We start from the raw sequence: 18,743 nt of genomic DNA, 5'->3' as shown, positions 1-18,743 counted from the left end.
GAAATGTAAAGTCTCAAAACAAGCCCTGAGCACTTCTCCAAGCACCTCATTCAACCTTTTCCTCTAGTTTTAAGATATTATCAGTTTTCTCTGTATAGTATATGAATTTAAAACTTTTATATGAATTTAAAAGCTTCACCTGCTGGTTATTTCAGCCAACTTTTTACAGCAGCCAAAAAAATGGATTTCCTGAGAAAGTATACATCCTGTGGTGCTGCTTTGCTTACAGCTGACCCAAGGAACATCATATGGACTGGTCTCTGCTCACATAATTTTCCCAGAAAAGAAACATCAAAAGACTCTCCCCTTTTGTCAGGAAACTCATTTTCAGCTGTCTAAAGCCATTTAATAGAAAAATGACCAGTAGGTGGCGCTGTTGTTTCATATTCATTATATTAGCAAATTTTAAAACTATGGCTACAACAAATCCAGGATTCCGTTCGGGATTTGGCCAAGATTGCTTTTTTTTCAGCAGGATTTGGATTCGGCCATATCCATGCCTCTGGCCGAAACAAATCCAAGTCCTTAAAGCCACATGACTTTTTGTCACAAACTTGGAAGTTGAAAAATTTTTCAGTGTGTGGTTCTCTTTAAAGGAAAAGTAACACTAGTGCATATTGTGAAACTGTAGTTGTCTGTGGTAAAAAGATATAGCAGCAGTCACAAGTGACAATGCCATTACACATCCCAATGTGCAAAATCCTTGTTTAAGGCAAACCCTCACAACAAATTACTCTTTATATTATGTTTTATCTAGTTTTCAAGATAAATAGGGATATACTAAATCCACTATTCGGGTCTGGCTGAACCCTGAATCCTTTGTGAAATATTTGGGCGAATATCGAATGGAATCTACATATGCAAATTAGAATAAGTAAGACTTAAAGGAAAAGTAACACTAAAAATGTTTAACTAAAAAAATCTATTCTACCCTGCCCCAATAATTGCCCTATCCTACAAACCATTTTTTATTTTGAATGCTGTAGTACAAAATACCTGTTAAAAGTTGGCTTCCGGTCATTTGAAGAAAGGCGATATGGCGATGCAGGTGAAGTATCAGGGGAAGCGTCCACTATGTGGCGAACCTAGCCTTTCTTCTGTATAGGAAGGAGCCAGGCTAGACTCGATCAATCACCACATAGTGGACGCTTCCCCTGATACTTCCCCTGCATCGCCGTATCGCCTTTTAACAGGTATTTTGTACTACAGCATTCAAAATAAAAAATGGTTTGTAGGATAGGGCAATTATTGGGGCAGGGTAGAATAGATTTTTTAGTTAAACATTTTTAGTGTTACTTTTCCTTTAAAGGAACAGTAACACCAAAAAATGTATATATTTTAAAGAAATTAATCTATTATGTTCTGCTGCCCTGCACTGATAAAAATTGTGTGTTTGCTTCAGAAACATTACTAGAGTTTATATAAACCCTGGTGTGTAGCCATGGGGGCAGCCATTCAAAAGAAGAAAAGGCACAGGTTATATAGCAGCTAACAGATAAACCCTGTAGAGTACAATAGTGTTTTATCTGTTATCTGCTGTGTAACCTGTGCCTTTTCTCCTTTTTTCCAGCTTGAATGGCTGCCCCCATGGCTACACAGCAGCGTATTTATATAAACTTTAGTAGTGTTTCTGTAGCAATCACACCAGTTTACCATTGCAGGGCAACAGTACATTATATTTCAATTACTTTAGAACACTTTCTTTTTTTGGTGTTACTGTACCTTTAAGTCTTACTTATTCTAATTTGCATATGTAGATTCCATTCGATATTCACCCAAATATTTCACAAAGGATTCAGGGTTCAGCCAAACCCCGAATAGTGGATTTAGTGTATCCCTATTTACCTTGAAAACTAGATAAAACATAATATAAAGAGTCATTTGTTGTGAGGGTTTGCCTTAAACAAGGATTCTGCACATTGCGATGTGTAATGGCATTGTCACTTGTGACTGCTGCTATATCTTTTTACCACAGACAACTACAGCTTCACAATATGCACTTTTGAAACATTACCCCAAACTGCATAGTTTTGCAAGTTTAGAAAAGAATCAGTCTCAGTTTTGTTTGAGATTTCCTATTTATTCAGTGAAGCACATTTTATTTCTGTTTTTTTTATTAAACCTGAAAGAATTCTCCCGTGACTGATGTAGCGAATTGTAGCTTCATGCTCATTTGCCTGGAGTCCGGAACAAGTCACATAAGGCCACTTTGCCCAGAAACAGGCAACATAAACTCAAAAACCTAATTTCTGTGTTCTAATGGCTTTAGACATATGAAATTGATGACCGCACAAACATTCTATTGCCAATCCCTAGGCCATTCATACATATCTTTCCTTGCTTTCATGCACTCACTCTCACATACTAAATAACCCTTTATGGAACTAAAGGACAGTCAATAGCTGTTTCCTCATGTGTTCACAAAAAGGAAATGAAACAAGTGAAAAAAAAAGTTCCACTACATTATTCTCCAATACCCTCTCCCTCTCCATATATTATAAATGATCAGAAACCAAGTTCCAATGCAGGTAGCAGAATTCAGTTTTAAAATGCAAGGATTTGAGGGTTACAAAATGTGCCCAATGGCTGCTGGCCACAGCATGGTATAGTCCTTTGAGAAGTCCATGTCACCTTTGTTTCTCTCCATTTACTTGCCAGCAATCTGCAGGCTTTAGAATAATAAGATATAGGGGAGATATATTTGTATCAAACAAGATGCATACCCTCTTGCACCGTGCTCTCTACTCCTTCATTAGAAATGTGTGCGTCACTATTGCATAAAACGTATTCATTTATTTATTTCATTCTATAAGGGTCTATGGCTGTGTCTCTCAGACTGTACACAGTAGTAAGCCATGCAAGGTGTCACCCTTACAAAAACCAGGAACTGTAACCCTGGCCAAATTGTGCTTGTATTACAGTAGCAGGGCTGATACAAGCTGTCCATTGGACAATTAAACCTCTTAAATTCTTTCTAAAAAACTTGACTAATACTTGCAGTGGGATATGAGCAATCATCTGCATACCAGAGAAATATTAATAACTTCTCAAGTGTTTGAGGTCATTGATATCTACATCAGCACATGTATGGGCCAAAGCAACATTCCTGAGGTCAAAGAATTCCCAAGAGTTTCCTCAAGGAAATCCGAGAGATCCACTGAAAGAACCAGACCTCACGCTAATTCTGCAGAGTGAGGAAATGCAGGAGGCATGCCATAACTTCTCTGCCACGATGGAATAAGCCCCCAACTGGAGAATTAACAGAAGAAGCATTTGCGAAACCCTGTGACCAAAGAAAGGGCGGTCTGATCTCCTGAATTCTAGTGCCCCTCAAAAGGGTGGCCTGTACTTCTAGGGGGTCAGACAGTGAATGGGTTTAAGCAAAGTTGTATTGGCAATAAAAGACAACTGGATTCACTCCATTAGCTTCTCACTGCTGGCACATGTCATTTAAAGAAAAATGACTCTGCAGTTGGCACAATCAGTGTTGTCTATTTGGTGTCATACACAGTCCAGCCATTCCTGCATGGGGCATCACTGGTGAGACAAGATGGCACTGCGATTAGCCTTCATCTTCTCCAGGCGCTTCACCAGGTGGCTATTGCCGACTTCAAGCTCTTCAACCTTATCTAATGCTGTTCGGAGCTGCAAAACAGAAAGACAGCTCAGTGATACATATTGCAAATTTTGGACTTTTATTGCATCCAGTCACTTTCAACATTTTTAACCTTGAAACATAACATCTAGCAATTCCATAATAAACCCAAGACAACAACTATGGGGAAACCCAATGCTGGTTCCTTCATCTACTGACACTCTTCATTTTACTTCTCATAAATAACAGATTGCAGCTAATAACAGTAGAGCTTTAGCAATCCCCTAAATAAACAGCAGCTGCAGGCCAATGTAGGGTTCCTTTTATTACATATACTGGGGTTCATTTAAAAGACTGCACCAAACAGCATGTGAAATGCTTAGTGCTTGCAACAAGTGTTTTTATTGCAGAGATAGAGCGCTCTGTGCCAGTTTCACTACTGTTGCTGCATGTGGTGTAATGCGCAGAGTACAAAACTCTTCTGTGCAAGGGGTCCTTAATTTTTACACCCGCCTGAGCCACAATGAGCACTGCACCTGCAAGTACTTTAACTTGCGCCTACAATGTGGCACAAATAATGATGGGAATTCTAGTTCTTGTTCTAATTTCTTGCTGGAAAAGAAGCCTTTGTTAGGAAATTTAACAGGCCAAAGGTACTAGGTAAGGCATGGACATATTTTATAGACAGGACTCACTTCTCTCTGCAACCGTCGTTTCTCTGCTTTTAATTCATCTTCTGTCTTCTCAGCGTTTTCTGACAACGTTTTGTACCGAGTCAACTGACTTTCTAATCGGATGATCTGAAGATTACAAAAAGGTAAATTCCAGAAATGAGTTTGGTTGGAGTATGGTTAGTCCCTCATACTACATTATATTTCCCACAAGTTGTATTATGGACAAGCTCTGGCAGCTGACACTACAAGGATCTGTTATCCAGAAAGCTCTGAATTGCAGGAAGGCCATCTACCATAGACTCCACTTTAAGCAAATAGTTTAAATTTTTAAAAATGATTACCTTTTTCTCTGTATTAATAAAACATTACCATGTCCCAACTGAGATATAATGAATCCTTATTGGAGGCAAAGTAATCGTAAAGGCAACTTATCCAGAATGCTTGTGACCTGGAGTCTTCCACATAACAGGTCCCATACCTGTATCTTATCAATATGCTCTACCTGCCCCTGATCTAATACTCTAACCTATACACACACTGATCTCTTCTCTGGCAATTACCTTGGATATGAGTCTATCTCCCACTGTTTAGCACTAAAGTACTATCTGTGCACCTATGCAGTGTCGGACTGGCTCAGGTGTCAGTGGACCCCCCTCCTGCTCACCTAGCCATTTGCCTTGTATGGCTTTACTATGGCAACTTGCCATTTCTATAAGAGAACAAAGAGAAGAAATGGAAAGAAGGATAACAATCAGGAAGATAATATGTAAGAAGAAGTGATTAAGTGAATAGAGACACTGGGGGGTCATTTATTTACATTGGGCAAACTAGTACCTGGGCAGTAACGGATGGTAACCAATCAGATGATTCCTTTTCATGTTCAACCTCAGCTGGCTAAATAAAGCTAATCATTGATTGGTTGCTATAAAGCTAATAAATAAAGCTAATCATTGATTGGTTGCTATATAGTTTGACCAGTGTTTATAAATTAGCCTCAATTTGTGAAGAGTGAAGGAAACTGTTTGGGGACTGGACCTGTTGTTTGAATAGTTGGCCAGTGGTCTAAGGTTTTCTGGTGGGCCCATGGCACCCCAGTTCACCTAAGCCATAGATAGCAATACTGCTATCTTGTTTGTCGTAATATCATTGAAATTTCTTTATCAATAAATGATAATATACAAATAATGCCCCACATCCCACTGACTATGTATGATATCTAGCCTTCACTTTCTGCTGCTAGTTCATTAGAAAATCAATGACAGACTATATATTTGCCCTGCACATTTGCCCTTATCCATTAAGATTACTTACATTCTGTTCTAGGGCCGTTACTTCCTGGGTGGATTTTGTTAGTTTAAATTTGAGGTCACTGATCTGTCTGTTGGCATCTCCTGCAGGGGGTAACACAAAGTAAGTTAAGTGTGCATATGTCTGACAGTCCCTCATTTACCCATTTACATTTTTAGTAGATATATTACAAATCTATGCCGTTTAGTGTTAATCTATTATATGCTGATACAAAGGTGGCCATTTCCAATCACTTACCCAAGTGTTCCTAGACCTCTCGTGCCTCTAATAAAAAAGAGGTTTAAGATTTTATTTTACAGTCCCTAAAAATGCACTGCTTGATCTACTGCTGGAAACAATTGGGCCACGTTTGCTCTGCACAGCCTCAGTCGCACACTTCATGCTCTTTGTATCTAGCATGTATTCTGCCGAGAGTTATGCAAGGGAACCAATATACCAATTCATCAGCTATAAGCTAGGACAGTTTTAAAGTGTACATTGGAATGGTCAAAACTGCCATCAGTAATAATGCAGAACCATACTAAAGTTTGCTGGGACCTTCCCTCCTGGGGGCCCCCAAATATTAGCCCACTGGTCACCTGGGCCTCGTGGGTGATGGGACTATCCCTGCCAAAATGAACCAAATCAAAAACACGTCTCTTACAACAACAGGCACACCCCACACCCACCATTGCCACTCCCCCTATTAGCTGTGTAAAAATTGTTAAAACTGCAAAAGTGCTCTGAAGAGCAGCCTGAGCATGTTTACATTAAGTTTTCTTTGATGAAATGAGTCCAATGGATAATTTTTATTTTTCAATAAAACAGGTAAAATAACAGATAGGGAGAAGCTGGAATGCATTTTTCCCCATTTCATCTTGCCGCTGAAATAATTAAGTAAAACAAGTTTAGATTGAACAAAACCATTAGCATCTTTCCAAAGCTCACTTTGCAGGTCACTGCCATTCTCCATATCATCGCTTTCTGAATTTTCTGGGCTCCTGTTCCTTTGATTCCTTTCTTCAAGTTGCCCTTTCAGCCTCTTAATCTGAGGGAAGGAAAACACTGTAAGCTAAAGCTCTAGCAGAATGCAATACAGTGCATGAGTTGGATTATCATGTACAGTGATGGGCAGTTGCTTTGTATCTCCATTTGTGCCTTTAGGTTTATCCCTGCTCTTGAAACCATGAGGAACATTACAAAGGGTACTGTGAAGGTTAAGCACTTAGATGTTTATTAACTTCATCCAATTTCATAAAACATCAATAAGGTTGACAGCCCTTTTTTCCACCTGAAATTAAATACTCTAGGTACTTTGTGCATTGCGGATGTGCAAGTAATCTTCCTTATGGTCATGAATGCTAAGCTATATTAAATGCTATGTATACCTCCTTGTTCAACATGAGCTCAAAGAATAGGGCTTGCACTGAATATATTTTTTGCCTATTGTTTTAACCATGAAAAAATCTACACTTGTAGTTTCTTGAGCTAACAGTTCAAACAGGAAAACTCAAGCTACTCTGTTGTTTGGTCCTTTTCTTGTGAATATTTTGTAAGCAGGAGTCCATTGTGCATGGGGATTATGTACTCTGGAATTAACACCGACACCTGATTGTCAGTCAATGTACCCTAGCGACCAGGCACAAACAGGAACAGAAAATGACCTAAAATGAAGATTATATCTATAAAATAATATATTCAACATCTATTTATCTATCATCTATCTATCTATCTCTATCGAGAGAATACAAAATCTAACCTTACACTTGGTTTTGGTCTTCTGCCAGGAGATAATAGAGTAGAAAGCCAAACAGATTGAATGCAACAAAAAAAGGTGATTTGTATATTGACACTATTTTGATCATAAAATTCAAATTATTTCCTTTTTCTCTGTAATAATAAAACAGTAACTTGGACTTGATCAGACTAAACTGAATAAATTGAAATTTTTATCAAAACAATACTGTTGGGTTTAATTAATGTTTAAATTATTTTTTTTAGCAGACTTAAGGTATGGAGATGCAAATTATGAAAAGACCCCAGGTCCTGTGCATTCACACGTCCCATATCTGTATTTGGAGATATATATAGCATCCAACTAATGTAAAACTACAACTTCCTGCTTTCAACCATCACTAGCACAAACAGAACCAGCCCACCCCTGCCCTACATTAATACACAATGGCTTGTTACCTGGTCCAAGAAGGTTTCCCTTTCGTCTAGCAGCTTCTTCAGCCGGATGTCTTCGGCAATGATAAGCAATGGTGCAAGGTACAGGCGGAGAACAGGAGGAGAGTGAGAAAGAAAAGAAAATGGAAATACGGAGAAATATTGAACAAAACAAAGAAAAAAACCATAGGAGATCATCTTGTCATAAAATAAAGATGTTTATGCTGGGAACTCAACCCACCTTACTCATGTCCCTAGGTGTTACAGCATACATTCAGGGCAATGCACTACAGTACATTTATTCTTTCAAATATATTTAGCAAGTGTCCAAACTTTAAATATAACAATATAAAATGCTACATTCCGATGAAATCAAAGCAGAAGCATTTGTATAGCCAAAACAAAAAGAATCTCTCTATTCTGTATAACTGTCCTGGTAAAATAATTGAAATCACTAACTGTTGCTTAGCTTAGCTGCTCTGCCCAGTAATAAAGATCTTGAACTACAGGAGTTTTCTCTAAAGTGAGCACTAGAGGGCCCCCTCATATAGTCAACCCTAACCTGCCTGCTTTCTATCCACACCCAACCCCATAGGCAGCTGGTGATTTTTTTTGTTTGGGGAGGCTAAAAAATTTAATCTCTATATTTCTTAATATTTTTGGGTTAACTACGCTACTGTTCAATGATAATTAATATCTATATGCAATGACAGTTTTTTTTACATTTTTATCAGACATACGAATGTTGATAACTTTAAAAGTACTGAAGCAAAGCAGTTTGCAGCAGTGCAACACAATAAATGGCCCTTAAATATTTAAACTTTTTCAACTCCATTGAGTCCCATAGCTTACCCTCTGTATGAGCACTTAATGTTAGATTAATTCCATATACTCCTACTAGTATTTTTTTCTGTCCCGCAGATCTCTAGCTTTTTCTGGCAACTCTCAGCAGGCTTAATTTTCTGCAGTTCCAAAACGTTTTAAGCCCCCTTAGCAATAACCCCTCTAGCTAAACAGTAACCCATAAGCCTTAGTAGAATTCATATTACTGCTAACCCAGAGTCCCTTTCGTTATTATGTCCTTGCAAGATTAACTCTTACAGCCACAAAAGTGTCACTGTATTGGCCCCAGATTTGTCTTTCCATTATTGGGTGGTTTTATAGAAATGGAAGGTTGATTACAGCTATGCATAAGCTTGCAAAGCACACACTTCCTTTAGCTCCCATACACCACAAAAATCCTATCCATAGTAATGCATCTAAGTTGAGTAGCAAAGTGATTATTATTAATTCAATTACATTCCACACCTTCACTTCTTCACACCTGCCTTAGTTTTCCAGCACAGAGATTCCAGCACCGTGTGGCTCCTCCCCCTGCGGGTGGGCATTTACACTCGGGAGTAGGGCAAGGAGGAGCAGTGGAGCCTAAGTCTAGGAGCCAAGGACAGTGTCGGACTGGAACCCCAGGGGGCCACCAGAAAACCTTAGACCATAGGCCCTCTCTCAAAAATAGTTTTCCTCCTTTCCTCACCCAACCTCTTTATTCTCCTATTATTTTTAATTACATGCTAGCATCTATTCTTTCATGTATTTCTCCTCTTTGTTCCCATTCATAAAAAGGGAATGACCATGAAGTAGGCCAAACGGTTAAGAGCAGGAGGGCCCACTGACACGGAGTTTTCCTGGTATCCTGGTGGGCCAGTCTGACACTGGCCAAGGAAAAATGAACTCCCGAGACAGCAAGTGATTACTGTCTTACGCTTGCATATCTTCATTTCTCCATCACACCTTTTCCTCAGAAATGTGCCCTTGCTGCCTCCCTCACGTTTGATTAGTAGAATCTTGTACAGCACAGTACTGAAGGCTACATTTAGGGCACATTTACAAAGGACCATGGTTTGGGGAGGCTACGTCCCAAAGCCTTCATTAAAATCTGCCTATGCCCGACCCTAACCCGCTGAGTCTCTGTATTTATAGATCTGCACCCACCCTGCCCCTCTCTGACGTCACAAAGGGACAGGGTGCGAAGATAGAAGGCTGTAAATACAGAGCTCTGGAGGTGGAAACTGGCCATAGAAGGGTCCTGAAAGTTGTATGGATGGCGGCCCAAACCTGCCCAACCCGTGGTTAAACCTGCAGGTTTCCAGCCAGCCCGCACATCACTACACCAAAGGCCCCTACCAGAGCTTTTCCTTTAAGGGACTAAAAAATGAGAAGTGTTGATTTAATTTGACATACCGTTTCATTTTCTCCTCTAAATTCAGAAGTGTTTTCTTTGTAGCAGAAATCCTGGTTTCATTGCAATGTATTTGCATCACTTCTCCTGTAGTCAGCTATTTGAATTATATATACAAAGCTCAAAGCCCTAAAGGCACACAAGGTGAAGCACTTTGTCACACAGTCCATTTCCAGATGGTTGTTGAACAGCTCAGAATCACTGGCCACTCCCTATAATCCAGATTTATAAGAAATACTGGAGGTCTGAACTGTCCTGTTTTCTATTATCTGCAGGTTTGCTCGCTGGACACATGCATGAAACAAATATTTTGATAATAATGCAGGTATGGGATCTCTTATCTGAAAATGTTTATCCAGAAAGTTTCAAATTATGGGAGTCCATTTTATGCAAATTATTCTCATTTTCTATTTTAATTATTTATTTTCTCTCTTTATAAAAAAAAAAAAAAAAAAAAAGTCTAAAAAAGAGCCTAAGGATGAATCCATGCTGAAAACTCAATGTACAGAGATCCAAATTATGTAAAAACCCTTTATCTAGAAAAACCCAGGTTCTGAGCATTCTGGATAACAGATCCCAGCTCTGTAACACATATAGCAGGCAGGTTAATGGCCCCACTGGGGCAGAGACTAATGTGAACGATGAACAGTCTCTCTAACATATTGCAGTTCATAAATCAAGGGTTATATTAAAATATACTGTACTTACATACAGTAGAATCAATTCATGTCTGCGTAACTGCTGCGTTGTGTGGGCTTCAATGTACAAATGACACAACATTGCTCAACATGCTCAAATGTCTGTCTCTTTATCATTTAAAAATATTCAATAAACAGACAGAAATTTGTGTGTATTATATGGTCTATTCAGCAGCAGCGTTCCCTCTTGGCTGTGTGCTTGTGCGTACAGACACACATTTTGTGGCCAGCACACAATAAATTTTGGTGCACACAATAAATTTTATGTGAAACCACATAATTTTGTACTTATTCTGACCTTTGCACACCACATGTGTATGTATGTGTAAAACAACATTTGGAGTGATGTCATTTGTACATTGTATGCATGTGTGTATATACAGCACACAAACACACACACATACATACATACATACATACAACAAAATAACAAGGAGACTTTTCAACACAAGCCCTATTATATTGTGTAGGTATTTAGTGCCCCATTACATGCAAAAAGTGGCTCCATTTATCCTTTGTTATAACCATCTGAACACTGCAATGTGCAACAGTTTTGCTTCTTTAAACAATCAAATGGGTTCAATTAACAAGGCTTGAACTGCTTAAAAAAACAGGCAAAAAAGTATGTCTAGTTTTTGTTGTGTCTTTTTGTGAAGCTGAAAGCAGTCCCATTCCACTTCTGTTTCTTATAAGGACAATCAAAACCAATCACCAGTCCACCGAGAAGCCTCTGTATAATGAGCTTCTACTTATCTCAAAGCCCAGCAGGCTGTGGCTGGGGTATGAGGGGTTGGTTTATACAGAGGTCTTCTCAGTGGCGCTCCTATAAACAGGAATTTTTTTTTTACATTTTTGTCTAGCTTTGGTTTAAGATGTAAAAAAAGAAAACATTTCTTAAGTGAAACAATAGGCAGATGTATGTTTAGAACAAGCCCTATTCATTAAACTAATGTTAAAAATAGTGGCATACTAATTTTTTAATGGCTGTAGACATAGTAACATAGTAAGTTGGGTTGAAAAAAGACATATGTCCATCAAGTTCAACCATAATGCCTATATATAACCTGCCTAACTACTAGTTGATCCAGAGGAAGGCAAAAAACCCCATCTGAAGCCTCTCTAATTTGCCGCAGAGGGGAAAAAATTCCTTCCTGACTCCAGGTAGACCCCCCAACAGATATCGTGGGGCAGACAACACATGAGAAAAGAGGTAAGTTATTTTTTGTGTGTGTCTTTAATACAGAATAAACCTGCTTAATGCGAATTTAAGCAAAATTGTTTTGCACAAGAAGAAGCTGTTTACATGCAGTTTGCCAAAAACCATGACTTTTGAGGAGCCCTTTGTTCAGTGCGATTTTCTGACCGATTATTTTAGTTTGTGTACTAGCAAACAGCAGTCAGGCCTACACGCAATCTGGAATTCATTAATGGTTAATGAATGTGTTTGTTTTGATATCTTCAGGCAACCAATCACATTAATCAGAACCCTGAAGCAGAGTTATAATTATTTATAGTGCATAAAGGACCCCACCACCCCGCACGGAATGTTTTTTGTGCAACAACTACAGATACAAAGCATGACCAAACCCAGATTCTACATTTATTTATGGTACACTTTAAAAATGTTTAAAGACAGACACTTTTCATGATTAAAATACTGTATGTTTATTTTCATTATATACAGCAGATCCAAACCATCCTCACTCCTTTAACATTTATAGAACATTAATGACACCTCTCCCCAGGTAGGCAGTGAGTATATGCAGGTCATCTGGAAGCAAAGCCATGGGAATGTGTCTTTTAAACCATGTTTTTCCTATCCTTTCTGTGCATATCATTTGAGGAAATATTATGAGATTAAAATATATTTCTATTGCTGTACATGCTGGCTTCTAATAACTTCAGGTATGTTCCTTTCATCTAATTACTTCATCCTTAATAAATATTATGCAACTTGTATCAAGGGTAATATGTTGAATTGCAGGCCTGCCATAGCAGCATGATCCAGGTAATGCCACCTCCGGAATGTCTTACTATTTAAAAATCCACACTTATGGAATGTTTATGGACAGGGCCATAGCATGACAACAGGTAACGGATCTCCAGTGCAAGAGGCACTGCAGAATACAACCCAGTTCTCCTCCACTTGCCTTCAAAGTACTGGTCCATAGTCGCTTGGTCAATATATCACACAGCCACTCATTTTCGCAATTCATAGCAAGGTGATTATGGTGTGTCTTATTTAAAACTGTGTTAGGTACAGTGGTGTGAAAAACTATTTGCCCCCTTCCTGATTTCTTATTCTTTTGCATGTTTGTCACACTTAAATGTTTCTGCTCATAAAAAACCGTTAATTATTAGTCAAAGATAACACAAGTAAACACAAAATGCAGTTTTTAAATGAGGGTTTTTATTATTTAGGGAGAAAAAAAATCCAAACCTACATGGCCCTGTGTGAAAAAGTAATTGCCCCCTGAACCTAATAACTGGTTGGGCCACCCTTAGCAGCAATAACTGCAATCAAGCGTTTGCGATAACTTGCAACGAGTCTTTTACAGCACTCTGGAGGAATTTTGGCCCACTCATCTTTGCAGAATTGTTGTAATTCAGCTTTATTTGAGGGTTTTCTAGCATGAACCGCCTTTTTAAGGTCATGCCACAACATCTCAATAGGATTCAGGTCAGGACTTTGACTAGGCCACTCCAAAGTCTTCATTTTGTTTTTCTTCAGCCATTCAGAGGTGGATTTGCTGGTGTGTTTTGGGTCATTGTCCTGCTGCAGCACCCAAGATCGCTTCAGCTTGAGTTGACGAACAGATGGCCGGACATTCTCCTTCAGGATTTTTTGGTAGACAGTAGAATTCATGGTTCCATCTATCAAAGCAAGCCTTCCAGGTCCTGAAGCAGCAAAACAACCCCAGACCATCACACTACCACCACCATATTTTACTGTTGGTATGATGTTCTTTTTCTGAAATGCTGTGTTACTTTTACGCCAGATGTAACGGGACACGCACCTTCCAAAAAGTTCAACTTTTGTCTCGTCGGTCCACAAGGTATTTTCCCAAAAGTCTTGGCAATCATTGAGATGTTTTTTAGCAAAATTGAGACGAGCCATAATGTTCTTTTTGCTTAAAAGTGGTTTGCGCCTTGGAAATCTGCCATGCAGGCCGTTTTTGCCCAGTCTCTTTCTTATGGTGGAGTCGTGAACACTGACCTTAATTGAGGCAAGTGAGGCCTGCAGTTCTTTAGATGTTGTCCTGGGGTCTTTTGTGGCCTCTCGGATGAGTTGTCTCTGCGCTCTTGGGGTAATTTTGGTCGGCCGGCCACTCCTGGGAAGGTTCACCACTGTTCCATGTTCTTGCCATTTGTGGATAATGGCTCTCACTGTGGTTCGCTGGAGTCCCATAGCTTTAGAAATGGCTTTATAACCTTTACCAGACTGATAGATCTCAATTACTTTTGTTCTCATTTGTTCCTCAATTTCTTTGGATCTTGGCATGATGTCTAGCTTTTGAGGTGCTTTTGGTCTACTTCTCTGTGTCAGGTAGCTCCTATTTAAGTGATTTCTTGATTGAAACAGGTGTGGCAGTAATCAGGCCTGGGGGTGACTACAGAAATTGATATTGAAATTGAAAATTGAAATTGATAAACCACAGTTAAGTTATTTTTTAACAAGGGGGGCAATCACTTTTTCACACAGGGCCATGTAGATTTGGAGTTTTTTTTCTCCCTTAATAACGTAAACCTTCATTTAAAAACTGCATTTTGTGTTCAATTATGTTATCTTTGACTAATAATTAACGGTTTTTTATGAGCAGAAACATTTAAGTGTGACAAACATGCAAAAGAATAAGAAATCAGGAAGGGGGCAAATAGTTTTTCACACCACTGTACATTCATCGATACGCATTTTTTTTTTTATACATTTTCAAGATAATATCCATGTATTTAATGTTCAGCCAACTATGGATCCCTGCAGCATAACTATAAGTGCATATACATATGAAGTGGTTGATTAAAATTGGATCAAACAGTAGATTAACTCCTAAGGGTAAGAACCCATGGAGCGGTTAAGTCGCCCTCGATAGATCTCTGCTATCACGGGCGTCAAACCGCTCCGAAAATACTTTCCACCGGCAACAATAGGAGTCGCCGGTGGAAAGCCCTTCACTCCGATACAGTAATCCGAAGTCAAGCAAAGTTTCCTTCTGCAGGTAACTTTGTGCAGCTTCGGAAAATGTAGCAATGCAGATCTCACCGACTAAACCGCTCCGTGGGTTCTTACCCTAAGGGGGTAAGCATATCTCTATAGACAGCAGTGGTACACAATAGTGCAGAAGTTCTTGAGCAGGTGCCTTGGAGGCCACATTCTCCCATTATTCATATTGATAAAAATGTGAATGGTTACTGTCCATTTGTCTATAATGTGCACAGTACTTATAACTTCAGTTCAGTTTTAGGCCTCACACTGGAGTCTGGGCTTCTTAATTATACAGTATTGCATTGAATGTGTGTGTTTATATGTACAAAATACAGTGTGTAGGTGCAGATACACAAACATATATGCATACCCAGGCAGAGAATATCGATAGTGCCTTACAACTGCATGCAGCTGCATGTACAGAAAAGTAATATTACTCCTAAATTACAACAATCAAAGTAGATGAAGGATGCACTGACCAGGCGATTAAATAAAATAATCCAGTGACATGTATATAAAATAAATAAGAATCCCCTATTTGCAGTTTATTAAAGGCACACTTATTGGAATCATACTGGAGAGCAGGGACAAGCCTGTGGAGGTTTGTTAAGTGGATACTAAAGGTACAGAAGAGTACATTTACCTTTTTGCCCAAAATATTAGAGCAGGTTTCTATAAAAGCAAATACATACTACCTTAGTTTTGTTTCTAGTGATATCTTTTTAATGTTGAGGATACAAGGCTTGTCCAATTCACTGCCAGTATGGCCTAAAAGGTTTCTTTATTTCCTTTCTTGCCCAACAGTTGGCTGAGACAGCGGAGAGAGTCTATCCTTGCAGCCAATCAAATCTTCATTCAGTGCAATTTAATGACCAGCAGTGTCACAGTGCATGTCTACATAGCAAGGTGTGGGGGGAACCCACTCCTTCAAGATATCACACAATCCTCTTTATTTTTACCTTTCCCCAGTTTGGGAGTCTTATTTGTATTGTTCTCAGGTCGCACATCTTCACTACTGGAGGTCATGTCCACTGATGATCCTAATCTTATTTCGCTCTCTCCTTGGTACTTCTCACTTGGTCCAGTGTCCTCTTCCTCATCATGATCCTCTTCCTCCTCATTACTGCCATTTTCATCATCATAATTATCATCCTCCACATCATCTTTTTCTTGATTTTTAACAATTGCTTCCTTGGTGACCAAGGTCTCGGTGTGAGCTGGTTTGCATTCATGTTCATCAGCATTTTGTGTCATATTCTCTTCATTATCAGCTTTACCCAGGAACTCCTCCTTTTGGCCTTGCTGCTCTCCAGGAACTACATTTTCCCCTTCACTTAAATTAGCATTTTCATTATGAGATTTGCTGCTGCTTTCCAAACCAGCACCAAGAGTAGAGTCAGTTAGTCCTTCATTGTCATCACTGTCAGCAACCACTAAACCATATTCCTGCTTCTCATTGTCCGCCTTTAGGTTTTCGCATTCAGTAAAATGACCACATTCTTGACCATCTGCTGCTGTGTTGCTATCACAGGCCAGTAACGTTACAGCTTCATTTTCTGAACCTGGTTTTTGAGATTGGGGGTGAATAACATCCTCTATCTTATCCTCATTTTCCTTAAAAGTCTCAGTAGTTTCCTCTTTGTGAGTAGAGATTAGATCTGTTCTAATAGTCTCGCAATCTCCATCTACAGTCTGTTTTGCGCTTTCTAGAGTAGGCAATGCTTCTTCTGTATTTTCTAGTGACACTGGTTCAAGTTCTCTCTCCTGCATGGTCAGACTACTTTCATTAGGAGTAAACTCTATTAAATTGCCCTCATGTTTTTCATAACCCACTTTGGGTCCACTGATTTCAAAGTTTTCCCCTGTTTCACAGAACTCATCACTGTCACTACTAGTCTCAGCACTCTCTTCTGAAGGAAACCATGATGATGATTCTGCCCTAATGTTTTCTGTACCATCACAAACCTCACTTCCAGATTCAGGAATTGTACTCTCAGAACTACAAGCTTTGTGATCTTTTTCCATCTTCTCTACCTTTTGGTCTTGGAAATCACCTGTCACAGAACTGCTTAAAGTAAAGGCGGTTTCACCAACACACTCATCAGTTACATTTTGGGTTTGTTTGACAAAATCAAGAGCATCCTGAAAGAGTTCACTTTCACCTGGACTCCCGCCTTTTTGATTTTGTGTCACTTCACCTTCCACTACTGAAATAATGTGCCCTAACATAGTCCCTTCACCTTCTACAACCTCCCCCCCCTTAATCTGATTTCCTCCCTCCTCCTCACTTGTCGGTTGTTTTGAGCTGGTTTTGCATTCCTCCCCTTGCTGGCTTAAACTCTGCCCAAAGTTGGTCTGACTACAGCTATCATCAGCTGAAGGAACTGGCTTCAGCTCAACAGAATTGTTGCTAGTAAGTTCCTGTATTCTCTGAAAGTCTGTGACATTATTGTTTGCAGCTTGAAATGGAAATTCTTCTGGAGTTTTTTCTTGTTCCTCCTCTCTGTCCTGCTCAGCCACTGGTTCTTTTTCTCTTTCCTGCTCATGTCCAGCCTGTGCCCTCTGACTCACCACAGATATTTCCTGCTCTCTCACATCAGATTCATCAGCTTTGCCTGGAAGACCATGTATAGAAAATTGAGGAATGCTCTTGCAGCCCAGTCCCACCCCCAACATAGAGTGGAAATGATTAAGGGAAAGAAGAGGAACTGAAAATATCTGCTTTTTTGATCGTAACAGAAATGCAGCAATTAAGAGAATGCAGAATAAACACCACCATTTGGCAAAGAGTAGAGAAGAATGCTGAAGAGCAGAGCGAAGCAGGTCCAGCTTGTCCTAAAAAAATAGCACAAAATCTCTAGAAAAGACAAAGCTACTTCTCCAACAAAGCTACATAGCCATGGATAGCACAACATGGCGGTTCAGAGCTGTAAGGTTTTATTTGTTTTAAGCGCATCATTTGTTTTCTTTATGGGGGTAGAACCTACCATTGATGGCATACTCTAAAAATCTGTAATTTGGAGATTTTATGGAAAGGAAATCCTGTTAATACAACTCTAGCTCTAACAAGCCTGATATCTATCCTTGCCTCCTTTTCTTCTCTTTGTGTTAGATTATTGTAATATATACCTGTCACTCTCCATAAACACACAATCCCCAACACACTATTTGGTGTGTTTCAGGTAAGAATACCAGGGGCCCACCAGATTACCTTTAACCACAAGTCCACTTCGCAAACTTTTTTACCTTCTGTTTTCATTTAATTTCTTTATTCTGTTAATCAACTCTCCTTACACATTATCATCTATCCTTGCCTCCTTTTCTTCTCTTTGTTCTCAAATAGAAATGGGGAATGACAACGGAACAGGTTTACAAGGCAAAAGGCCCCAATGACACCCGAGCCTAGTGGCAGAGTTGAGCCAGTTCAAAATTGGCCATAGTGCTCACAGCTTCTACCAAACATATAAAGGAGAAAACATGCACAAAAAGCACAGTAAAGTGACAAAACACAAAGGATTGTCATTTTCTGCCTCTATTTTGAACCCATGTTCCAGAAAGTAAAAAAATCTGGTGCATAACAGCCCCCCCCCCCCCCCCAAATTTTTATCAAGTATATACCACAGGGATAAAATATAGAATCTACTAGATTATATTAAGCCAAGAATCAATTTTTGACATAATGTGCCTTTCGGCATTTTGTGTAACACTATCCCTTAAACCCAAGCACTGGCATTCATTTCATCTTTAATTCTTTCTGTTTTTTTAAGTAGGTGATGTATAGTAGGAATGCCTGTATTCCTCTGCTATTTGTATAATGCTATATTTCTTCGAAAGTCCTTAGTTTAAGAGGCTTACAGCAAAACAAGAAATAAGACAACCA

General features: G+C 39.2%; 1 protein-coding gene across 30 annotated transcripts in view; it reads right to left on the bottom strand.

The window, feature by feature from the left end:
- Positions 1-2,061: 2,061 nt before the first annotated feature.
- The window catches only part of lrrfip1 (leucine rich repeat (in FLII) interacting protein 1), an 85,730-nt gene continuing 69,048 nt past the window's right edge, over positions 2,062-18,743 (bottom strand). For 28 of the 30 annotated variants that reach the window (XM_012970975.3, XM_012970985.3, XM_012970980.3 and 25 more), the window contains one exon: positions 15,210-17,478. In XM_012970975.3, coding sequence (XP_012826429.2) covers positions 15,791-17,478 — 1,688 coding nt within the window. In that variant the 3' untranslated portion in view covers positions 15,210-15,790. Of the gene's footprint in view, positions 3,646-4,290; positions 4,396-5,580; positions 5,661-6,504; positions 6,605-7,749; positions 7,800-12,790; positions 12,820-15,209; positions 17,479-18,743 lie in introns of those variants that run through there. The other 2 variants (XM_031893289.1, XM_012971005.3) reach the window with 2 other exon arrangements.

This window comes from Xenopus tropicalis, chromosome 9, assembly GCF_000004195.4.
Source record: "Xenopus tropicalis strain Nigerian chromosome 9, UCB_Xtro_10.0, whole genome shotgun sequence".
Taxonomy (NCBI): domain Eukaryota; kingdom Metazoa; phylum Chordata; class Amphibia; order Anura; family Pipidae; genus Xenopus; species Xenopus tropicalis.
This window is presented reverse-complemented; position numbering and strand designations above follow the sequence as displayed.